General features: G+C 40.2%; 1 protein-coding gene across 8 annotated transcripts in view; it reads left to right on the forward strand.

Annotated features, from left to right (window-relative positions):
- LOC110450747 (tyrosine-protein phosphatase Lar-like) overlaps nt 1–26,552 on the forward strand; it is a 277,405-nt gene that overhangs the window by 167,253 nt on the left and 83,600 nt on the right. For 5 of the 8 annotated variants that reach the window (XM_021498451.1, XM_021498477.1, XM_021498482.1 and 2 more), the window contains 2 exons: nt 12,737–12,766; nt 17,293–17,562. In XM_021498451.1, coding sequence (XP_021354126.1) covers nt 12,737–12,766; nt 17,293–17,562 — 300 coding nt within the window. Of the gene's footprint in view, nt 1–756; nt 766–12,736; nt 12,767–17,292; nt 17,563–19,783; nt 20,774–26,552 lie in introns of those variants that run through there. The other 3 variants (XM_021498459.1, XM_021498469.1, XM_021498488.1) reach the window with 3 other exon arrangements.

The following is a 26,552-nucleotide window of genomic DNA, read 5'->3' on the forward strand; positions in this document are numbered from 1 at the left end:
CCCCCCCCTCCAGATTCCCCTGCCTACTTTTCACCCTTCCTTTGTCCTGATTGTTTGTGTATCTGACATCAACACCGATGATCAGCCACTATTCCCTGTGGTTTCAAGATATATTTTTTTTATACTAGATGGTTTATCAGACCGAGCAGTAAATTTGTTGAAAGTGTTGAGTGTTAACTGTTTGTTATGAGGTAAGGCCTGGCACTTCAGATGATATCTTCCCGCCTCCTCACTTCCCCTAGTCTCAATCGAAGATCTTTGTTATGAAGGCAGCAGAAATAAATCTACTAATTTTCATAAANCCCCCCCCCCCCCCCCCCCCCCCCCCCCCCCCCCATCTCATTCTTTACATCTCATAATCTTAATCAAGTGCTATCACAGAGTCCCACCCCCACCCTTCCTTTTAAAGTCATAATCATTTGTGTCGATTCATTGTTGTCACACAATTTCTAATCTGATGAGACAATATTGATTATTGATCCTCGGAGGTCCCTGCTTCCTTAATTTAAGGGAAAACAAATCCTTAACCTCAGTATTTTCAATGAAATGCATTGCTGCAGCTGCAGAGAAACAGTTAAGGAAATAAGCTTACAGTAGATCTACAGAAACAGTTAAGGAAATAAGTTTACAGTAGATCTACAGAAACAGTTAAGGAAATAAGTTTACAGTAGATCTACAGAAACAGTTAAGGAAATATTTGTGAAAGATAATTAGGCTGAATAAATTAATTGTTGTGTTTCTGCTTTTTGCTTTCAGAAATTAATGGTAGGTAAACTTTTCTGTAAAAGTATTTATTGGTGAACTATTTATGAGGGTTATACAGCATATACAGACAGCTTTCACACTCTAACACTGCATTACTAAAGTTACTGGAATAAAGAACTACTAACATCTAGGCTAGAAAGGGAAAACGCAAACACAGAATATATTCTTTTGGCCTTTAACACATCTGTTTTGAAATTAGAAATAGATACAGAAACACTGTTGCACAGTATTGATCATTCCTTATTTCATTCAAATAGATACTTGTTCAGGGTATGACAGTTTGTGTTATCTTTAATTTGTTAAAAAAAAAATAAGTATCTTAAAAATGTACAGCTCCCTGAACAGCTGAACAACCTTAGTTAAGTCAGCTGTGAAGCATCCAATGCTTAAAATGTATCTAGATGTCTAGAGATAAGTAGTGGCTATATTGAAGGTAGACAGAGGGGATGAGATTGACAGAGAGAGATGGACATACATGTAAAGATAAGTAGTGGCTATATTGAAGGGAGACAGAGGGGATGAGATGGACAGAGAGAGAGATGGACATACATGTAGAGATAAGTAGTGGCTAGATTGAAGGTAGACAGAGGGGATGAGATTGAGAGAGGGAGAGATGGACATACATGTAGAGAGGGGATGAGATTGACAGAGAGAGAGATGGACATACATGTAGAGATAAGTAGTGGATATATTGAAGGTAGACAGAGGGGATGACATTGACAGAGGGAGAGATGGACATACATGCACAGATAAGTAGTGGCTATATTGAAGGTAGACAGAGGGGATGACATTGACAGAGGGAGAGATGGACATACATGCACAGATAAGTAGTGGCTATATTGAAGGTAGACAGAAGGGATGAGATGGACAGAGGGAGAGATGGACATACATGTAAAGATAAGTAGACAGAGGGAGAGATGGACATACATGTAAAGATAAGTAGTGGCTATATTGAAGGGAGACAGAGGGGATGAGATGGACAGAGGGAGTGATGGACATACATGTAGAGATAAGTAGGGGCTATTTTGAAGGGAGACAGAGGGGATGAGATTGACAGAGAGAGAGATGGACATACATGTAGAGATAAGTAGTGGCTAGAATGAAGGTAGACAGAGGGGATGAGATGGACAGAGGGAGTGATGGACATACATGTAGAGATAAGTAGTGGCTAGAATGAAGGTAGACAGAGGGGATGAGATGGACAGAGAGAGAGATGGACATACATGTAAAGATAAGTAGTGGCTATATTGAAGGGAGACAGAGGGGATGAGATGGACAGAGGAGAGATGGACATACATGTAGAGATAAGTAGTGACTGTATTGAAGGTAGACAGAGGGGATGAGATCGACGGAGGGAGAGATGGACATACATGTAGAGAGGGGATGAGATTGACAGAGAGAGAGATGGACATACATGTAGAGATAAGTAGTGGCTCTATTGAAGGTAGACAGAGGGGATGAGATTGAGAGAGGGAGAGATGGACATACATGTAGAGAGGGGATGAGATTGACAGAGAGAGATGGACATACATGTAAAGATAAGTAGACAGAGGGAGAGATGGACATACATGTAAAGATAAGTAGACAGAGGGAGAGATGGACATACATGTAAAGATAAGTAGTGGCTATATTGAAGGGAGACAGAGGGGATGAGATGGACAGAGGGAGTGATGGACATACATGTAGAGATAAGTAGTGGCTAGAATGAAGGTAGACAGAGGGGATGAGATGGACAGAGAGAGAGAGGTGGACATACATGTAGAGATAAGTAGGGGCTATTTTGAAGGGAGACAGAGGGGATGAGATTGACAGAGAGAGATGGACATACATGTAAAGATAAGTAGACAGAGGGAGAGATGGACATACATGTAAAGATAAGTAGTGGCTATACAACCTTAGTTAAGTCAGCTGTGAAGCATCCAATGCTTAAAATGTATCTAGATGTCTAGAGATAAGTAGTGGCTATATCGAAGGTAGACAGAGGGGATGAGATGGACAGAGGGAGTGATGGACATACATGTAGAGATAAGTAGGGGCTATTTTGAAGGGAGACAGAGGGGATGAGATTGACAGAGAGAGATGGACATACATGTAAAGATAAGTAGTGGCTATATTGAAGGTAGACAGAGGGGATGAGATTGACAGAGAGAGAGATGGACATACATGTAAAGATAAGTAGTGGCTATATTGAAGGTAGACAGAGGGGATGAGATGGACAGAGAGAGAGATGGACGTACATGTAGAGATAAGTAGTGGCTATATTGAAGGGAGACAGAGGGGATGAGATGGACAGAGGGAGAGAGGGACATACATGTAGAGATAAGTAGTGGCTAGATTGAAGGTAGCCAGAGGGGATGAGATGGACAGAGGGAGAGATGGAAATACATGTAGAGATAAGTAGTGGCTAGATTGAAGGGAGACAGAGGGGATGAGATGGACAGAGAGAGAGATGGACGTACATGTAGAGATAAGTAGTGGCTATATTGAAGGGAGACAGAGGGGATGAGATGGACAGAGAGAGAGAGGTGGACATACATGTAGAGATAAGTAGTGGCTATATTGAAGGTAGACAGAGGGGATTAGATTTACAGAGGGAGAGATGGACATACATGTAGAGGGCGGTCGGGTGGCGCAGTGGATAGCGCACTAGCCTTTCACCAAGGCGGCCAGGGGTTGATTCCCCGATCGGATGTGAAAATGTTTGGGTCACCTGCCCGACCACCTGAGAGGGAGAGATGGACATACATGTAGAGGGTGGTCGGGTGGCGCAGTGGATAACGCACTAGCCTTTCACCAAGGCGGCCAGGGGTTGATTCCCCGATCGGATGGGAAAATGTTTGGGTCACCTGCCCGACCACCTGAGAGGGAGAGATGGACATACATGTAGAGATTGTAGAGATAAGTAGTGGCTATATTGAAGGTAGACGGAGGGGATGAGATGGACAGAGAGAGAGAGGTGGACATACATGTAGAGATAAGTAGTGATTATATTGAAGGTAGACAGAGGGGATGAGATGGACAGAGGTAGAGATGGACATACATGTAGAGATAAGTAGGGACTGTATTGAAGGTAGACAGAGGGGATTAGATTTACAGAGGGAGAGATGGACATACATGTAAAGATAAGTAGTGGCTATATTGAAGGGAGACAGAGGGGATGAGATGGACAGAGGGAGAGATGGACAGACATGTAGAGATAAGTAGTGACTATATTGAAAGTAGACAGAAGGGACGAGATTGACAGAGGGAGAGATGGACATACATGTAAAGATAAGTAGTGGCTATATTGAAGGGAGACAGAGGGGATGAGATGGACAGAGGTAGAGATGGACATACATGTAGAGATAAGTAGTGGCTAGATTGAAGGGAGACAGAGGGGATGAGATGGACAGAGGGCGAGATGGACATACATGTAGAGATAAGTAGTGACTGTATTGAAGGAAGACAGAGGGGATGAGATTGACAGAGGGAGAGATGCACATACATGTAGAGATAAGTAGTGACTGTATTGAAGGAAGACAGAGGGGATGAGATGGACAGAGGGAGAGATGGAAATACATGTAGAGATAAGTAGTGGCTAGATTGAAGGAAGACAGAGGGGATGAGATGGACAGAGGTAGAGATGGACATACATGTAGAGATAAGTAGGGACTGTATTGAAGGTAGACAGAGGGGATTAGATTTACAGAGGGAGAGATGGACATACATGTAGAGACAAGTAGTGACTATATTGAAGGTAGACAGAAGGCATGAGATTGACAGAGGGAGAGATGGACAAACATCTAGAGATAAGTAGTGACTATATTGAAGTTAGACAGAGGGGATGAGATGGACAGAGGGAGAGATAGACATACATGTAGAGATAAGTAGTGGCTAGATTGAAGGTAGCCAGAGGGGATGAGATGGACAGAGGGAGAGATGGAAATACATGTAGAGATAAGTAGTGGCTAGATTGAAGGAAGACAGAGGGGATGAGATGGACAGAGGTAGAGATGGACATACATGTAGAGATAAGAAGTGGCTATATTGAAGGTAGACAGAGGGGATTAGATTTACAGAGGGAGAGATGGACATACATGTAGAGATTGTAGAGATAAGTAGTGGCTATATTGAAGGTAGACGGAGGGGATGAGATGGACAGAGAGAGAGAGGTGGACATACATGTAGAGATAAGTAGTGATTATATTGAAGGTAGACAGAGGGGATGAGCTGGACAGAGGGAGAGATGGACATACATCTAGAGATAGGTAGTGACTATATTGAAGGTAGACAGAAGGGATGAGATTGACAGAGGGAGAGATGGACATACATGTAGAGGGTGGTCGGGTGGCGCAGTGGATAGCGCACTAGCCTTTCACCAAGGCGGCCAGGGTTTGATTCCCCGATCGGATGTGAAAATGTTTGGGTCACCTGCCCGACCACCTGGGTTTTCTCCAGATACTCCGGTTTCTTCCCACATAAGACCCCTGCGCGCTAACACCCAGGCCAACAAGAGTGATTAATATAAGTTGAAATAACTTGTTTCATAATTGTTGTAAAATAAATAAAGTTAAAAATTAAAAGGTAGAGAAAATGGAAATTGAAATGGGAGGGAGGGGGAAGTTAGAGAAGGAGGAAGGCAAGAAGAGAGAGGAGGGATGGAGAGATGGGATATGGAAGTAGGTAGGGGTTTAGGGAGGAGGGATGGAGAGATGGGATATGGAAGTAGGTAGGGGTTTAGGGAGGAGGAGGAGGAAAACACATTTTAATCCCAGCTACTGCCATTAACTCCAAACATTCCCGGCACCATGGTTAACTTGGATTATGCTTCCTTAAAACCTAGACTTGGATGGTAAGATCAATGGACATTTAGATTTTATGTGGCTTCAAATTTTAATTCGGAAGAAACGGCAGCTATTGGTAAGTTTTCTTGCACCAGGAAACTAGATTTTGTTATCAGCTTCGTCATTACACTTGAATACAGCATTTATCACTATTTTTAGAAAAGAGGCATCACCAAGGTTAAAAATGTTAGAAGGTGGATTAAATCTCCCTCAATTCATTTTAATATTTCAAAGACTGGAAAGAACTTCTTGCACTGTATTATAATCCTATCTATGTCAAAGGTGTCTGGTCATCCTCAATCTTAACCATTATGTCTTTCTGTCCTAGTAAATAGGGTGTGTTGTCTGTCTGTTCAAGCTGACCAATCATTTCTGGTCAGATCCAGGTATGTCCCAGTGACCAGCTCATTTAGGCACACTGTCCTTCAATTGCCTTGCTGAGAGTTAAATTAAGCCTCTCCCTCACCTCTGACTTTGTTATATAGTACAAAGCTCATCAGGTAAAACCAACTCTCCCTCGCCACACCCTCAAAACCTTGCCATAAATATTTGATAATGTAATTTCCGTACAGCAGTGCATGCAGTTTCAAGGGCTGGGCAGTAAAAAGCATGTAAAGAAATAATAAAGGCCGAGTCAGAATTGGTGGTAGATCCTAGCTTCGTAACCTGCTCCCAAGTTCACATGTCAGCAGTGTACCATTGGGTCCAGCAGTGTACCATTGGGTCCAGCATTGACACTGGGATACCGTGTATCTGTAACACTGCAGTTCTAAAGAATTGTTACAGGGATCAGTGATTACCAAACAGATTATATCTTGATCATCATAAAAATCCAAAGTTTTACAATTCATGTATAATTACTGGGCTATGGTTTCTCAATTCTGACCTCATTACTGTAGAATCCGGATATTAGCCTGGGAGGAACATACGGGGAAAAAATAGGATTGCCTAATGATCTGACAACAAATTAGGACACACAAATGGCCTTCAACAAAGCTTGTGAGGGCGAGGCTGCTGTGATTGGATCAATATGATCCGAGATAAGTCCCCGGTAACTCCCATAGAATTATACCTGGTGTAGAGGTAGGAGAATAAATAGATTTGAAGGAAAAAAAGGAGGTGGAGGGATTGAGGAGGTGGAGGGATTGAGGAGGGAGGAGGTGGAGGGATTGAGGAGGTGGAGGGATGTTATTAAGGTGTTGCAGAGAAGGATTAAAAGAGAACAGACGGAGGGGGGGGGGGGAGAGAATGTTTTGGAGGTGAGAGAATGAGGTAAGTAAAAAACAATGAATGTTGGTAAGGGGTTGGGAAGGAGAGACAGGTGTTCAAGGAGTGGGATGTTCAAGAAACAGGTTTTCAAGGAAAGGGGTGTTCAAGAGACAGGAGTTCAACGAGAGGGGTGTTCAAGAGACAGGTGTTCAAGGAGAGGGATGTTCAAGAGACATGTGTTAAAGGAGTGGTATGTTCAAGAGACAGGTGTTCAAAGAGAGAGGTGTTCAAGGAGTGGGATGTTCAAGGAGGGCATTCAAGAGACAGGTGTTCAAAGAGGGTGGTATTTATGGAGTGGGGTTCTCAAGGAGAGAGATATTTTAAGAAAGAAATGTACTAGGAGTGAGGTGTTCAGAGTTAGAGGTGTTACAGGAGGGACATGTTCTAGGAATGGGATGTTCAAAGTAGGAGTTCTTTTGGACAGAGATGTTCAACGAGGGAGGAATCTAGAAAGGGAGTTTTCAAGGAGTAAATGTTTAAGGAGAGGGGTGCTAAGGAAGGGGTAGTTCCAGAAGATGATAAGAGTAGGGGATAGCTACTACGTCACTGTACTGATTTCCTTCAGTTATCAGTGTTATCTTATTGCTAAACAACATCAGGCAGAGTGGTGGATCTGATTCATTGGCCTGGCTGCTGGTGTACCTAGCAAGTGTCAGGTTCTCCCCCTCCCCCTCCTCCTTCCTTAGCCTCATATTATCTGTTTTATTCAAAGTGTCTTGCTTCGTTCCTTCCTGCATTTGCTTGCTGTCTTGAAATGACCTACAATTAACTTGTGTTCAATGTAAGCTCAGCTGGAACATCATGGGATTAAGAAATTACTTTAAAATTAGATTATAGGCCAATTTTAAATTAAATAAAGGGGAAACCGCAATTTGTTCTAAAGTTCAAATTCTCACTTTTCTACAGAAACTTCAATCACTATCTATATGGGTCATAAATATATTTCATCTACAATCTGTGTTTATTATCCGAATGAAGTATTTGACTGACTTTGCTTGGATAATGTTATTGAAAATCACAAATTGCTTTGACAGTACTAGCTGCACACTGTGTATCAGAAAACTAGAATTGCTGCATTAACAGAGAAATAACATATGCAGAAGCTTCAAGCACACTATTTTGTAAGATTTGCTCTAACCTTATCTTCTTTATTTATGAAATATATCACCTGTTCCATATCTAATTCCTATAGTTTTTTCTGTGTCTAGTCGAAGAATTTCTTCATCGGAAAGTTAAACCTGACTTTTTATCTTTGATATTCTGTTTTACGATCAGCGGGACGCTCCGAAGCCGAGTTTAAATCCTAGTCCAGGGTGGTAGATAGCTAAGGTAACTTGGCATACACAAACTAAGGCATTAATATTTGAATAAATTGAAACAAGATTGGAGTTTGTCCAAGCCATTAGGATTCCACATCACAGAATACAGGCAGCGGTACGAACATGCATGTTGTCATGTAAAAGTCATCGACACAACGGAAATTATTTTGGAATTCTTTGCCGACATTTCTTCAGGTCTAGTCGCAGTTAAACACTTAGGAAACGGGAAAGTAAAAGAATTAACAAATTTGTTTTGTGATCATTAAGTACATATAAACTTCAAAAAAGATCTTGTATGGACTTTAATTGAAAAGGGAGATAATTCATAATTGAATGAAACTATTTATATATATAGTATAATTTTTCCTAAATATTTTTGGTCATTAGCTTATTTTTATTCAGTATGATTTCAAACCTGTTAATTAAACTGTGCCATTGGATTAATCGGAAGATCAGCAATACAATATAATTAAGATTTAACGAAATGTTAACTTTGTACCAAAACTTCAGGAATTAGTTTTATACACCAGTATTTCTCAATCCAATTTGATGTCAGACAGAGAAATCAAACTTTAAGCTATTTTATTTATAATAATTATTTGAAAAAAGTCATTACGGTACTTTTGTTAGCCTATGAAATATGGAAGTGGTTTAGATTATTACTATAACATGAACTTGTACATGGTTTCACACCTCCTTCACACAATCAATACATACAGGACCTCAGATACTGCTGATACACGTCACACACACCCGGTAAAGTCTGGCCGTCCTTACCTCCATTAACCTTTTACTACTCAGTAGATCTCTCAAAGTACCTGCAGTCTTCCGTGTTTTTATTTACTTTTATTTGTAGATGTTGGGGAAAGTCCCAGACTTCTAGTGGGTCAGAGGTCACAACAATAATACAGGTCAATGACTAGGATGGTCCTAATCACCTAACTGGTAAAGGTCAAGGAGGGTCCTAATCTCCAAACTGGTAGAGGTCAAGGAGGGTCCTAATCTCCTAACTGGTAAAGGTCGAGGAGTGTCCTAAATCTGAACTGTTAAAGGTCAAAGAGGGTCCTTATCTCCTAACTGGTAAAGGTCAAAGAGGTTCCAAATCTCCTTACCGGTAGAGGTCAAGGAGGGTCCTTATCTCCTAACTGGTAGAGGTCAAGGAAGGTCTTAAATCTTAACTGGTAAAGGTCAAGGAGGGTCCTAATCTCCTAACTGGTAGAGGTCAGGGAGGGTCCTAACTCCAAACTGGTAGAGGTCAAGGAGGGTCCTAACTATTAACTGGTAGAGGTCAAGGGGGTCCAATTCTCTAACTAGTAGAGGTCAATGAGGGTTCTAATCTCCTAGCTGGTAGAGGTCAAGGAGGGTCCTAATCTCCTAATGTAGAGGTTAGAGAGGGTCCTACTCTCCTGATTGGTAGAGGTCTAGGAAGGTCCTAATCGTCTGATTGGTATAGCGGTCAAGGAGGGTCCTAATCTCCTAATGTAGAGGTTAGAGAGGGTCCCACTCTCTTGATTGGTAGAGGTCTAGGAAGGTCCTAATCGTCTGATTGGTATAGCGGTCAAGGAGGGTCCTAATCTCCTAATGTAGAGCTTAGAGAGTGTCCTACTCTCCTGATTGGTAGAGGTCTAGGAAGGTCCTAATCATCTGATTGGTATAGAGGTCAAGGAGGGTCCTAATCACCTAATGTAGGGGTTAGATAGGGTCCTACTCTCCTGATTGATATAGAGGTCAAGGAGGGTCCTAATCTCCTAATGTAGGGGTTAGATAGGGTCCTACTCTCCTGATTGGTATAGAGGTCAAGGAGGGTCCTAATCTCCTAATGTAGGGGTTAGATAGGGTCCTACTCTCCTGATTGGTATAGAGGTCAAGGAGGGTCCTAATCTCCTAATGTAGGGGTTAGATAGGGTCCTACTCTCCTGATTGGTATAGAGGTCAAGGAGGGTCCTAATCTCCTAATGTAGGGGTTAGATAGGGTCCTACTCTCCTGATTGGTATAGAGGTCAAGGAGGGTCCTAATCTCCTAATGTAGGGGTTAGATAGGGTCCTACTCTCCTGATTGGTATAGAGGTCAAGGAGGGTCCTAATCTCCTAATGTAGGGGTTAGATAGGGTCCTACTCTCCTGATTGGTATAGAGGTCAAGGAGGGTCCTAATCTCCTAATGTAGGGGTTAGATAGGGTCCTACTCTCCTGATTGGTATAGAGGTCAAGGAGGGTCCTAATCTCCTAATGTAGGGGTTAGAGAGGGTCCTACTCTCCTGATTGGTATAGAGGTCAAGGAGGGTCCTAATCTCCTAATGTAGGGGTTAGATAGGGTCCTACTCTCCTGATTGGTATAGAGGTCAAGGAGGGTCCTAATCTCCTAATGTAGGGGTTAGATAGGGTCCTACTCTCCTGATTGGTATAGAGGTCAAGGAGGGTCCTAATCTCCTAATGTAGGGGTTAGATAGGGTCCTACTCTCCTGATTGGTATAGAGGTCAAGGAGGGTCCTAATCTCCTAATGTAGGGGTTAGATAGGGTCCTACTCTCCTGATTGGTATAGAGGTCAAGGAGGGTCCTAATCTCCTAATGTAGGGGTTAGATAGGGTCCTACTCTCCTGATTGGTATAGAGGTCAAGGAGGGTCCTAATCTCCTAATGTAGGGGTTAGATAGGGTCCTACTCTCCTGATTGGTATAGAGGTCAAGGAGGGTCCTAATCTCCTAATGTAGGGGTTAGATAGGGTCCTACTCTCCTGATTGGTATAGAGGTCAAGGAGGGTCCTAATCTCCTAATGTAGGGGTTAGATAGGGTCCTACTCTCCTGATTGGTATAGAGGTCAAGGAGGGTCCTAATCTCCTAATGTAGGGGTTAGATAGGGTCCTACTCTCCTGATTGGTATAGAGGTCAAGGAGGGTCCTAATCTCCTAATGTAGGGGTTAGATAGGGTCCTACTCTCCTGATTGGTATAGAGGTCAAGGAGGGTCCTAATCTCCTAATGTAGGGGTTAGATAGGGTCCTACTCTCCTGATTGGTATAGAGGTCAAGGAGGGTCCTAATCTCCTAATGTAGGGGTTAGAGAGGGTCCTACTCTCCTGATTGGTATAGAGGTCAAGGAGGGTCCTAATCTCCTAATGTAGGGGTTAGATAGGGTCCTACTCTCCTGATTGGTATAGAGGTCAAGGAGGGTCCTAATCTCCTAATGTAGGGGTTAGATAGGGTCCTACTCTCCTGATTGGTATAGAGGTCAAGGAGGGTCCTAATCTCCTAATGTAGGGGTTAGATAGGGTCCTACTCTCCTGATTGGTATAGAGGTCAAGGAGGGTCCTAATCTCCTAATGTAGGGGTTAGATAGGGTCCTACTCTCCTGATTGGTATAGAGGTCAAGGAGGGTCCTAATCTCCTAATGTAGGGGTTAGATAGGGTCCTACTCTCCTGATTGGTATAGAGGTCAAGGAGGGTCCTAATCTCCTAATGTAGGGGTTAGATAGGGTCCTACTCTCCTGATTGGTATAGAGGTCAAGGAGGGTCCTAATCTCCTAATGTAGGGGTTAGATAGGGTCCTACTCTCCTGATTGGTATAGAGGTCAAGGAGGGTCCTAATCTCCTAATGTAGGGGTTAGAGAGGGTCCTACTCTCCTGATTGGTATAGAGGTCAAGGAGGGTCCTAATCTCCTAATGTAGGGGTTAGAGAGGGTCCTACTCTCCTGATTGGTAGAGGTCTAGGAAGGTCCTAATTGTCTGATTGGTATAGCGGTCAAGGAGGGTCCTAATCTCCTTATGTAGGGGTTAAAGAGGGTCCTACTGTCCTGACACAGAAAGGTTGTGTAGGATCCTGCAGTGTTCATGGAAGATCTGAAGGAGGTGTGGGCAGATCTCAGCCGACAGAACTGATAAAGGTTCTTGATCTCCTTGTTGGTAGAGGTGGTCCAAGACTAATCTTCTGACTGTGGGGGTGGATTCTCCTTATAATGATACACTGTAGGTCAACACAGTGTGCCAGGCAAAACCTCACTTCAGATACATCTGTCTTGTGTCTTGGTCTGAAGCTTGGGTCCCAAGGGAGCTCTCTTCCAAAGTCCAAGTTGGGTCCTAAGGGAGTTACATACGAACATTGGGGTCCTAAGGGAGTTCTGTATGAACATTTGTGCCATAGGAGAGTTCTGAATGCAAAGTTGTGCCCAAAGGGAACAGTGTTTGAAAACTCATGTCGTAGAGGATTTCTGTACAAAAACCAGAGTCTGTAAGAATTTCTTAAAAAATGCTACATAGGTTTGGCAATGCGTGAGTTTAGCTAAGGGAGCATCTTTAAACCACAATCTTTTTTGTAGCCCGGAGGAGGCGTAAGCATGGTTTTCAGTTCTACTCAAAGCAAAATTGTCCTGGAACAAATAAGATAACTTGTCAGACTGAATATGAAAAGTTCGTTCACCTGGAAATGGATTACAGCACTGTTTTCACGTCCAGCAGTAAAATTTACACGTAATAAGGATGTTTGTTACATCATATGACAAGCTTTTAAATACAGCTGGACATCTGACCATGGAGTAGAGGCTACAATAAGTTGGTCTGCTTTGTTGTAGATGATACTGACCAGCTACTGACCATAGCAGGTAACCTTTTCTCCTCTTTCACCACCAACGGGGCAGCAACCAAAACGCATCATGTGTTCAGGTTTTACTTTAGCAACCAAAACGCATCATGTGTTCAGGTTTTACCTTAACAACCAAAACGCATCACGTTCGGGTTTACTTTAACAACTTCTAAATAAATCCATCAAATTCTATAAAACGTTTTAAAATCTTGTTTCTTTTCATATGCATGGAATTACAATCAATTTGAATCCAGCACTTTATGATCTAAAATCAAATATTTATGGGGAATGAAAGTGTTACTTTACAAAGTCATAAAATAGGCATACAGCTCTCACATTTTCATCTGTAGTTTGAATCAGAAAAGTTTAAATAAGAGTCCAACCTAGTGGGAGTGAATTTCATTATCTGCAAGGGCTTTCAGTCCAGCAAGGCACATCACTTCAATTTAATTCCATTCTAATGAAAAACCTGCAAATTCCCTAATTTCTTATTTCTAATTAAAAAAAAAATCTTTACATATAATCCTGCTCTAAATATATCTGATATACATGGATTGAGGCAGAGAAAAAAAAAATGGAATTTAGGAAAGAAAAATCAAGAATATGAGGCATACAGAAATGTATGTGTGCTACTATAACGGTGCGTACTGAGATATATTGAGGTTTATTGTATCTGGGAACACAACATATTAAGCTAAAATTTGTACTTCAAAGATTGCACCTTGGTTTTTGTGAGTGATGTTTGTGTGTTTTGGTTGCGCAGGGCTCTTTGGTGGTGTTGGGTTGGATATGTTGGCTATTTAATTTGTGCCAAATCCCAAGATTTATCCCCCTCTAATCTTACTAAACCTCCACAGCCAATAAAAACCCATTTGACATGCATGGTGTTCTCCAGGCGAAAAAAAATAATGCACCAACATCCTGTGTTTTTTCTGCCCGTTTTACATTAATCCTCTCAACGGAGAACATATGGTTGGACTCGGCAGGAAACCATGCTTTTGCTATTTATAAAAAATCTACCAGAGTATTATTACGTAAGAATTAGTAAGTCACAGAGGAGACATGGAGATTTGATGTCATTGAATCACAGCAGGAACCCTAAGAACAACACTCGTCATACATGAAATTAGTTTATTTAAAGAATATGAGAACTTTTATAGAAACAATATTTTGTGTTGAAACTTGATTAGATTTTTTTTTAAATGTGCTTCTTGGTCATATTTGCCAAGAAGACTGATGTCCTGCCCTCATTCTTTACTTTTAAAATCTTTGACATTTTCTGTACCTTGGTGTTTCTGCAAATCAAATTATGTGGCTTTAACTACGGCATTTTACACTATTATTTTGTCAAATTAGGTAATTGTACTTTGTAAGACGTTTTTAGAATTTTGCCACACAGTTACTCCCACATGTTAAATCGGCGAGTATACTGGATGAAGCCCTTGAAGGGAAATAGCATCATTTTATCTTCAAAAGACGCCACATCTCTAAAACAGAAGATAATAATTGATTTAGTACATCATGTATGTATGGCTATTTGTTTTTTAAGTGTGAACATAGAAACAACTTCTTTATAAGAGAAAGACAATTTGAGGTTAGCCTCAGCATTAGACACAGGATACTGCGGGGGGGCCATCCGCGTGGAACACTGTCCTGTCAAAATGCATCAGATTTTGGTAATGAGATACATTTTGCGATACTGGACAATATGAGCGAGATTTTGTTTATCGTTTTTATTCTGGTTTGATGATAAGGTGTGATGGGTTTGTCAGCCTCTTGGCAAATTGTCCAGCCATCCAGCATCTATAAATCTGGAGCAGTTAGAATAGAATACCTATACAGGTAAATGGAAACTCCCCGGCAAAGATAACGATTATTCGACATCTGAAAAACCAACCTGGTTATCTGGCTGAAGAAAAGACTTGTTAGTGTAATAAAAAATGTCTTTTATTTAGGTATATCTAGTGGGGGGGTTTCTTTGCTGATTTAATCTGAAAAGTATCGTGACTTTTCCATCCAATCAATATAGCCTTATCTATTTCGATGACATCAATTATACATCTTTACATGGAAATTGACATTGAAATTGATTTATATGACATTCTGATTCACACTTGATGAAATTAGCTAAAATTCTAAAAGACGACATCAACGATTGATTTTCTCTTGCCGGTTTGTAATAGATCAGAAGGTTTGATTTGTGTATCTGAGCCACTAACTTTGTTATAATTTTAAAATGCAACAAAATTCCCTTGTTTCGCATGACAGTGTGTGAATGTCACTTTGTCATTTTAAACAATTACATCACTGTTGTTTTTAACACTTAACTAAATCCACTGTTATTGAAATCACTAAACGTAAACCAGAATGTTTTTCCTCGACCACAATAATCATCATCCATGTTTAACTAAGACGTGCCTGATCCCTGCTTTAAAACCTTGAAATCATTTTACCGTGTAATATGCATGTCATTTGGAAAAAGTTATTTGAACTTGCAGTAATATTAAAAAATAATAATAATTATCAGAAATGAATCAATTTTTTTTTTTTACCAGCTCACAGTGGCCAGTTTGTCTATCTCTTATCAAATCTCAATTTTCAAAAAATTCAGAATTGACGTTTTTAATGTTTGGTCAATATAATCATACAGCATCATGCGAAAACTTTTCGTGATTTGCACAGATTTACCCTGTATTTCATGCATCTCTATCTTTTTTCATTTAATTTTCATGGAGTCATTTATTGCATGACTGAAATGAAATTGGAAACCCTGAAAGAGAATTAATTCATGTTTTATCTGACGGCATTTTCATATATATTTTTTTTGTGGATGATTTGCAAAAACTATGGTGAATTATTCTTGAAAACAGAATTTCACTGCCATTATTTTGTAAAACAAAGAATAAAATGGCGTAGAAAAATGGAATTCGTCTGAATAACTTGTCATACCTCGAAAAACCCAGTCATACAAATGTATGAAAATAATCTCAGATTATCATATGGAAACACATTTTTCAGTTTGTGAATTTTGTTTCAATATAGCACTATAATTAGCCTCAGAAAATTCCAATAAAAATGGTAAAAATGCATGAAATGTAAAATAAATATGGTGAAACCACACACACTGTTGGCACCATGCTGTCGACACAACTAGCTACTTTCAAAGTTGAAAAAAAACCGCTTTCAAATTGAAGAAGATATTGAGAAAGTTGCTTTAAAAGTTTCAGGATGCTAATGAAATAACATTTTAATCCTCCCTCCCCCTCCCCAGGGTTTATAATCCTCCCTCCCCCTCCCCAGGGTTTATTTTCTCTTCTTTCTCCACCAAACTAGTTCCCTGGGTCACTTCCCTTCACCTGGGGTACAGGGTTTTATAAGGTTCTGACCACCAACTGACCTCTATACCAATTTCCAACATTCTGATAAAAGTTCGTTTGAGCTACTGAGCATACTCCAGGGGAGATGGGTACACAGAAATCTCCACTGTACACAAAGGCGAGCAATTCTAGACAGTTTAGGGTGTAGTGGCTAGATGGAGTGGGAAGATTTGTAGTTCTTTGAAAAGAGAATGTCCATTCCCCGAACCTCCTGTAATATTCTAAACAGGAAATCTTGTTGTAATACCATCTTCTGTCAAATGAAATTTAATGACTTATTTCATAGTATACCCTCCTAGCCAGTGTGCTGAAATGCACACTAAAATGCAGCTGTTAAAACCTGTCGCATGATTTCCTGTCAGTTTCAGTAGTAGAGTTGTTGGTTCCATGACAAGCTGTGGTGCTGTTTCCTCTCCCCCTGCCTATACCAAGCTTAACTACCTCCCCGACCACCCAGGGCAAACCCAGGGCAAACGGGCAGAAACACATTCTAAACAAACACACAAACACACTTGTGAAAATTAAACACTGTTTTTGAGAAGAAAATTTAAGAGGTTTCATATTTTCTAATATGAAAAGAATGTTTCTGTAAAAAAAAAAATCTTTTCCCAATGTAAGGAATTTAAAACATCAATTTCCATTTCCTTAATCTCATGACATCATATTGCCAACATTCTTGAATCATTCAATATGAAATTGTATTTGATCAGGTACTAAATACAATATTTATTTAATCCATGGTTGACATATTTTACGAAATAATTATTCCAATGCTTTGCTTTTCGTCCTTTGGGTATGCCAAGTTTATGTACATTTTCAGTAGTACAGGTTTTCAATATCATTATTTGACATGAAAAAATAATATTCTAATATTTCTACATGATAATGCATTAATTCTGTAATTTTGTTCTACGATGTCAATCCACTCAGAAATTTGATAGGAGAATTGACATTTCCTCAAATTGATGTTTATTCGGTTTATGACATTTCCCGGTGGACCAATAGACCGGATGTATGTGAAATCTCGATACAAATCTTGGCATAATAAGTTGATTTTGCTGCTGAGTTAATAAGTTATACTGTAATTTAGGGATGGGTCATTTATATAAAGTTGTTGTAGACACGCCTAAACAATGTTGAATAAAAAAATAATTTGTATTGTTTTCAGTAAGAAGAGTCCCACCTCATTTTACGATACCACCAGAGAATAGGGAGGTTGACCTACATACAACCGTCAATTTGACTTGCGTGGCCGTTGGGTCACCAATGCCAGTGGTCAAGTGGAGGGATGGACCATTCGAGTTGAACACCGATGATGAAGTCAACATTGGAAAAAATGTTTTACAACTTCTCAATGTCACAGAAACCAAGAATTACACCTGTGTGGCCTCGTCTGACCTGGGAAACATTGAATCTGTGGCTGCAGTCACGGTGAAAGGTCAGTCGCAAAACTATGGGGTTATCTCCCCTGTCTGTTGTACTTCTACCTTGTACTTTATATAGCAGTTACCTAACTGATGTTAATTGATTTTGATTTATATACAGCAGATGGAGTTATTCTTAATATGTTATATTTAAGAATAAATTCCTGAGATTAAATATAACATTATCCACTCGCAGGTGTTGGAGACCCTTTTTATCCCATAACCCATGCATGGAAGACAAGCTAGCAGTCCTCTGTATCAAAAACATCATTTTAATTTTCAGATAAAAGAAAATTCGATGTAAGACATAATGTTATAATTCAAGTGTGACAATGAAATGATAAAACACATGAAACATACAGGTTTTTTTGGGATAAATATTGTTGATTTGTTTAGTTATGTGGAGCAAACCAAACGTGACCTATATCTTATGCATCACATATTTATCCTACAACATGGCTGGAGATAGGGATGGGCTTATTACCAGGCATGGGCTAATTCCCAGGTAAATCTGGTAACACTTTCTTCAGTTTCCTGCAAAATATCATCAGACCTGCAGCTCGATGACTTGGAAATATTTTGTTCTATACCAATTATTATTTTTCAGGTGTTGACTGTATATTATAGTTCATTTGTTTTAGACTTTCAAACATATAGTATTTATGGATGTGATGCCCTTCTGTTGTGTGGATCAAAGAGATTTGTTAATAATTATCAACTGTGAAAAAAAAGTGAACTTCCATTTTACTGATGAGATGTAACAATGACAGCTGTTATATACTGTTCTGATGTACCTGTCGGTGGTCGGGTGGCACTGTTCTGATGCACCTGTTGGTGGTCGGATGGCACTGTTCTGATGTACCTGTCGGTGGTCGGGTGGCACTGTTCTGATGTACCTGTCGGTGGTCAGGTGGCACTGATCTGATGTACCTGTCGGTGGTCGGGTGGCACTGTTCTGACGCACCTGTTGGTGGTCGGATGGCACTGTTCTGATGTGCCTGTCGGTGGTCGGGTGGCACTGTTCTGATGTACCTGTAGGTGGTCGGGTGGCACTGTTCTGATGTACCTGTCGGTTGTCGGGTGGCACTGTTCTGATGTACCTGTCGGTTGTCGGGTGGCACTGTTCTGATGTACCTGTCGGTGGTCGGGTGGCACAGTGGGTAGTGCACTCGCATTTCACCAAGATGACTGGGTTTCAATTTCCTGATCAGAGATGAAAAGTTATCGGGTCACCTGTCCAACCACATTTTTTTTACCGGTGTATTTCGGTTTCCTCCCATATTAAGTCCCCTGCGCACTTCCATTTGGGTCAATAATAAGTTGATAGAATTTGTTTGGCAATTGTTGTAAAATGAGTAAAGATTTTTTTTTAAACAACATATCTGTCAAAACAAAAGCAAGATATCTATATATACCATGAAGAAAACTATTCATATCTATATATTTAGTGAGAACCTCTGTCTCAGGGGAATAATGATTGAAATTCTATCTTGTAAAAAGATCTTAAATGAGATAAACATTGGTGCCAGGGATGTGGTTTAACTCTTGTAAAATATCAAATAATTCTACGAACATGGAGCAGAAAAGTGATAAGAACCTGTTTTAAAGTAGAAGTAGAAGAAAACTTCAAGGTGAGGGGAATTACTGGGGGTTTTGATCAGGCAGGTTTCACCATTAGGGACTGATAGACTCCCCTCACACCCCATCTCCATCTTTCCCATCTCAACACCAGTCCAAAGTTTGCTAAAGTTTTTTTGATGGAAACCGGCAGGTTTTTGAGGGTTTCAGTTTTCACATTTGAAAACCTTATCAGGCTGGAGTCTATATTTATGGAGAGCTGTTTTAAGCCTTATCAGCTCTGATTGCCTCTCGAGATAGAGAGATAGGTGTGTTCTGTAGAGTCAAGACATTAAACTTGAGAACAGCATAGCTGACAAGGAGCCCCAAATAACAACCCAGTTCATTTAATTCACTGTAAATATGACTTACACACAACATACATCTCCTAGATTTCAAAATATCTTCTTTCTTGATATAAAAACTTTACTGATCTGACAAGGAAATATAGATTTTACTCCAAAGCAAGGCTCTCTGGGCAAAAGCAGCATGATGCGTTGCCATAGAAACAAGATTGGGCTTTCCTCACACACAGAGTTTGATCCCCTTCTCAAACTGTGTGTACCAGAACTTGCAGCCAATGGGATTGTGTTGGCTAGGTCAGCTGACGGTGGCACCCTCCACTGTATGAGATGGAGAGACAGAGAAAGACTCTGAATGAAACAGGATGCCAGCAGCCTGTGGCTGTGCTGTAGATAAGTAAACAGAGCTCTGTCAGACCCAGGAGGGACATGTGTTTGGGAGCAGACTGACACACCAGACCCTGCTACCCTACTACCTTACAACTACAACCTTCATGAAATATTCACAACACAACTGGAGTTATAAGTTACCTATTTATTTACCTAACGTCCTGTGTGTGCCACCGACTCAGGGATACTACCTTCATATTGGTGATTATTGATGCTGAATGTTTTAATTTAAAGGAAGCGTCCGTGGAGTGGAAAGTTCTGTGTTGTGTCCTAGTGTTGCCTCGGATAGCTTTTTAAATCAGTGTCGGAGTATGTAACACTGGATTTATAAACAATTTAGTACTGCCATTGTGTGTAGCCTTTATAACGATATCATCACTGCCCAGCGTCAATGTGACGGATGGGTTGTAGGTCACATGTATGTACATCCATGCCAGTGATACCTGAACCAACATTGGTTGTCAGTTTGTCACTATGGACAGCTGATACGACATAAGGATAATACTATTGTCAGGAATCTGTTTCATGTGTGAAATGGATCATTTTCATGTCAAAATGACCAAGGGATGGTCAAGTCATTTATTGTTGGTGCTGTTTGTGTCCAGTTTCATACACGAATCTAACGCTAATTTTCCACCAACTCCGACCAATTTGGAGGCGAGTAATGTCACGGAAACCTCAGTGCGTTTACGTTGGAATACTGATGGACCCAGTCGACTTGTTCGATCTTACACTATATACTACAAAGTTAAAGATGAAATAGGTGGATTTATTGAATTATCAAAGGTTCGAAGGAATGAAAAGGTGATTGATCGCCTGCAACCTGGAACTCGTTATGTGTTTCAAGTCGCCTCTCTGGGAGATGGGGGAATATCCCCACGAAGCATACCCGTGGAAGTCATCACCGGAGAAATGGGTTTGTAATTCAATTTTTATGGGCAAAATTTTATACAGATAGGGCTTTCCAAATTACAACACTTCAGTGGTTTGTTTGAATTATTGTAATAAATGTTGTTGTGGGGTTTTTTTAAACAATAAAAGATCGAAAAAAAGCAGCATTTTTTTTTTAATGCAACCAGGTTTAATTGGATTTAAAGGCAAATAATGTTTTTAGGACATTTTGTGTTCAAAACAAAGTGTGAGAAAGGAAAAAGCTTATATGATGTCATTTCAGCCGGTTAATGTAAAAACTCTAGAATTAATTGCTAATTTTTTTCTGCTATATCCTGCAATGACCTGGAAAGTTGACCGTAAGAGAAAATTTCCCTATAATGCATTTCGGCTCCAATCTACTGGCTCAGGCTAATGAAATGAAAAAACAATCGATATAGGATTTAGTACAGGTAGAGCACAAGACACTCAATATTTTGATTAATAGATTTGGTAAAATAACGCAGGAAAAAGCATTAACGCATTAACATTTTATGAATTCCATTTTGGATTTGAAATGAAAATGAAATTTGTTATATATCAGAAATGATTTTTGTTCAAATAACAGAAAAAAAGGAAATCCTAACCAATAAGCTAATGGTGAGTGAGTTTGTTTGAAAATCATCCTTTGTCGGGGCACCTGTAATTAATTGGATAGTACTACAGGTAAACTCCCCCTTTAATTAATGTACTGTGATGAAAGTCAATGAACACAACAATGATATTATCTACTACCTCACTCTCATAACTCAAACTGATGAACAGGAAAAACAATTCATTTAATGTTAGTTTTTGTCATAGATTGTAAAAGAGCTATCATTCTGTGTAGAAAGTGTAATCTAATAGTAATATATGTATATACACAGAAATTTGTTATAATCAATATTAGGCGATCTAACCTCACCGTTTATTTCCCATAGAGACAGGAGAAAAACGCACCGTCGTAGTCGAATTGCATGCATGGTCGGACATTAACACACGACAATATGTGGTAATTACTTCAGCAACATGGGGACCAATTGTGATCGCTACAACGATAATGCGAAATTAAAAATATGTGCCATCCATGTTTTGTCTCCAAGGAGAGTCAGCTCAGAATCGCATCATCATGTTTCGTCCAGCAAAACTGTCATCAATTGTATTGACTGGTGTCGAAAGTAAACTGTGTCAGGAGATCTGTAAAATGTTACCCCGGAGATTCTCACAACTGATAACGTACATTGCTAGGAAATAATTCTAACATTCCTATTTTTCGTAAATTGAGAATATTTTCCCAAATGGATACCATATCAAACAAATTGATATTTCTACTTACAAAAGTCTCATTTTGATATTATATGACAGCTTGGTATAAAACAATTGTATCAATATTGTGGTACATATTTGTCGGGAGAAGGGAGGAAAGGAGGGGAAGAGAAGGAGGATGAAGAGGGGGACCAAGATGATCTGATGGGAGAGTAATTTACACACCAGATTATGACCTATCTGGAGATATACGACTCCTCAGGTCCCACTATACTGCTATCCAAAGAATCTGTGTTTTTCAAAGTCCCATCATGGTGAACCTGTTGGTTTTCATTATATAATGCTTCTGGAATTCTTTTCCTGGCCTTGTGAAGTCTGAGGAATTCCCAGCAGTGATATCAGAAGGTTGTGTAGCCGTTGTTTGCTTGTTAAATCAAACAGCACCAGAAATACCATTGTTCATGAGGTGTAAGATAAACCTGAAAACAGACGCATTCTGTTGTTAATAAGAATTCCCTTTGTTAAAATACCAAACCATACATTTTACATTTAATACTTTCAACACATGCTTATGATTCTTCCAGATCCCCCCCCCCCACATCCCACATCCCACATCTCATCTCTCGTTAATAAAGAAGCAGACATGTATCACTTAGTCTAATTGTCTTCCTCCATCCCCATCCTCTGATATTTCTCCCCTGAAGTGGACAATACCTCCCTCATCATAACTCCAACGCCCTCATCGTTCACCCTCCCGAACACCCCCCAACCCCTTTACCTACCCCTCTACCTCCATTTCACCATTAAACTTCTATTAACCCAGGGCCAGGCCTTGTGGGCTGATCCATCTAATGTTTTTCTAACTCACCCACCCTAAAACCTCAGGAGTGCAGTCATTGTCAGATACTTAAAGGCCCTTAAATCATGAAAGGGAGGTTTTAAGGGGCCAGAGAGCATGACCCCCTCCAGGGCCAGGTGTTGGAGAGAGTGGTGTCATAACATCGTAGCCCCCTAGGGGTCCAGCCAGTAGGATTATTAGAAGCTTTGGTATACAATCTGAAACTGTACTAGAATAACATCAATCTTTGCTTCAAAGAAATTTTAGAAATATGATATTATGATAAATAAAGAAATATTAAATCATATATGTGACCCTAATTCTGACAGTAAAGGTGACTAGAATAGTATTGGGTGTTTTTAGTAGGGGTCCCCTACAGGAGGGCGAGGACCAGGCCAGGAGGGGGAGTACATCATTAGCCGTTAATTAGTACAGCCCATGTTGTGGCTGTGAGTACTTTGGACACTGTCCAGGTTAATTTCTAATCCATATAACACTCCACATAGTTCTGCTGTGTGTACTGCTAAGTATGTTGGTCATCGCCTCCCCTCCCCTTCCCCTCCCCCTCCCCCTCCCCATTCCCATATCCCTCCCTACCATCTGTATAATACTCTATCATTTCCTACCCATTTCTACTCCCTTTTGATGAAGTATTCCCCCTAACCCTCTCCCATGTCCTCTGTACTCTTCCTATCCACATTTCCCAGCCTGTTGGACTTAAAGTTGATCCCAATAATTACAAGTTTTTATTTGATTACACACTTGGAAATCAACTGCATTAAATTTTACTCCAAAAAAGACCAGAAACACAACCCTTAAAATATACTAAGGTCAGAACAACTGTCAGCTTGATTGACATTCAAAATTCTCAAATAAATACTGTATACTTCCATTCTGGGGAATGTATACTATGTCATCAACACACAACCACAACGATAAGAGGGCTGGTTTATTGTCTAGGGGGGCTGGTTTATTGTCTAGGGGCCTGGTTTATTGTCTAGGGGCGCTGGTTTATTGTCTAGGGGGGCTGGTTTATTGTCTAGGAGGGCTGGGTTATTGTCTAGGGGGCTTGTTTATTGTCTAGGGGCGCTGGGTTATTGTCTAGGCGGGGTGGTTTATTGTCTAGGGAGGCTGGTTTATTGTCTAGGGGGGCTGGCTTATTGTCTAGGGGGCTTGTTTATTGTCTAGGGGCCTGGGTTATTGTCTAGGCGGGGTGGTTTATTGTCTAGGGGGGGTGGTTTGTTGTCTAGGGGGGTTGGTTTATTGTCTAGGAGGGGTGGTTTACTGTCTAGGGGGCTGGATTTTTGTCTAGGAGGGGTGGTTTACTGTCTAGGGGGGCTGGTTTATTATCTAGGAGGGCTGGTTTATTGTCTAGGAGGGCTGGTTTATTGTCTCAGAGATCATTTGTGGTGTGTTAAGGTGTCTGGTAATGATTATATAAGCACTGAAGGCTAAAATAAAACTACCACTAAAATATATACACATACAGCATATTAATTGAAGTAAATGGAGATCCTGTGTAACTATATAAAACTGATTTTCAGCTCTGCTGATGTTCACTTACAGTGAAATTTCTTGGAAACATATCTCTTAAACTGTTAGTGGGAACAATTTACGGTTAAAATTGTAGAAAAAAAATAGTTTTATTTTCATATTGTCTTTTGTCACAAAGAAATGTTCATTTTATCTATCTGGAAAAATAAGTTACATTGAAATGAACATCAGAGTATCGTTGAATTATATTAAGTCGCGAGAAGGGCCTATATGAAGTCTAGAAATATGGCGGCTCCCCGATTGAAGATGATCTATCAGTCTCCAGTGAGTTGCTTCCTCAAGGTGAACCAAAACGGAGATGATATTACTAGGTGCTGTAGCACTAGTGATCCGGTATCAATGTAAATCATACATGTAGGTGCTTCGCGCTATAAATCAGATAGACTAGGTGGAGTTTTAAGGTAGTTTCCCCACTACAAAGCGCTCTCATTAACTTGATTTGTGACTCAAGGTATACAAAAAGTACTGAGAAGCTCAAACGTTCTCCATATAAAAATTATTTATCCGCCAACCAGCAACCCTTAATGTCAAGATATTGTTGAATAATTCCTTGCAAATGTCGCAGACAATATTTTTGACCATTCATAACAACATTTCCGTCTCCCAGTAGACAGCCTAAGGTTCATGGAGGTGTCAGAAATGGTGCTTATTGGCGATTTGCGAGGAAGTCGAAAAGTACCCCTTGGAGGTTTAGACTGATTTGTTTTGAGGAAATAAATTGCCTATGTCTCTAATTTTCTCTTCTGTAGAGTAATGTAGCTCCACAATGGCTGGTACGCCAAAACTATAATAGGCAGTGTATTGTGATGTGGCCTGTATGAACAGTTAAGGAAACAAATTTAATGTTGCCTTTAGAAACTTTCAGGAATGTACCAACACCAAAAGGAAAGCAACATGGATAGAGTTCCTGATCTTGTGAACAGCCGTTTCTGTTTGTAACACATTTTATGCTGCTATCAAAATGTGTGAGAAAGTTATAATACGAGTGAGACGAGATTAATCAAGGAGAAACAAAGAATCATGTTTCCCTACCACTAGGGCAAAGACTATTTTTTATGCCAAATTAAAACAATACACAATACTAACAATGATCAGGTTGATGTGCCATCGTTGTCCTCTACCTCAGTCACTCGGAACTCGCCTGGGATGACTCTCTCCTATCTAGAGAGGCTCGGAACTCGCCTGGGATGACTCTCTCCTATCTAGAGAGGCTCGGAACTCGCCTGGGATGACTCTCTCCTAGTTTTCTAGAGAGGCTCTGAATAAGGGAAATATGATCATGGAAACTCAAGTGCTTGAGGGTGACATGATGTTTTATTACCCTGTCATTTGACCAATATAATCCAATCAGACTTGCAGTTATATAGACAAGGTGTGATAATATATTTTTGTCATTCAGGAATGGAAATGGAATCAAAATTGACTTATAATCATGGAAAGTACATGTCCTTGGCCAATACCCTTTGATAATGTTTTCTGTGACTTTCATGAAATACTAGCAGAGTGAAGAGCGATGAGTAATAGAGTTACAACAGTTTAAGTGTTACGTTTTGTCTTTGTAAGTGGAAATGAACCTGATTACGTAGCCTGAGGATAAACATAGAAAGTTTGGGTTTATTGGTAGTTTTCTAGAGTGTCGGATGTCTGGCATCGCTGGGCTGTTCTATTTTATGTCCCCGACTTCCTGTTGTTGTCACAGAGCATGTTTCCCTGACAGGAAGTTGCTGAGGAAGCCGTCGCATGTCGTTAATACTCAAGATGAAATGCGTACCTGCATTGTTCTAAACCGAAACAGGACCCAGGCTTGGGGAGGAAGGAGTTGGAGATCTTGGAGTAGGGGTGATTAATTTTGTCTAAACAGACCATTAGATCAGCACAAAAATGGTATTATGGGTAAAATGGCAGCAGGTACGTGGGGTCATAGAAAAAAAACTTTGAGAAGGAGATGTTCGGGGTGAAGGAAGCAGAAGAAATACTGGGGTCTGAAATGGAGATCTGACTCCGTCCCTAGGAAATATGATATTCTTATAAATCTTAAGTACCTGTTCTCACATAAAAACTGAACCGTTCTAAAACACATAAAACAAGTGTGTAGTCATTTCTAAGTAGTGTCTGATGGTTTCCAAAA

This window comes from Mizuhopecten yessoensis, unplaced genomic scaffold, assembly GCF_002113885.1.
Source record: "Mizuhopecten yessoensis strain PY_sf001 unplaced genomic scaffold, ASM211388v2 scaffold549, whole genome shotgun sequence".
Taxonomy (NCBI): domain Eukaryota; kingdom Metazoa; phylum Mollusca; class Bivalvia; order Pectinida; family Pectinidae; genus Mizuhopecten; species Mizuhopecten yessoensis.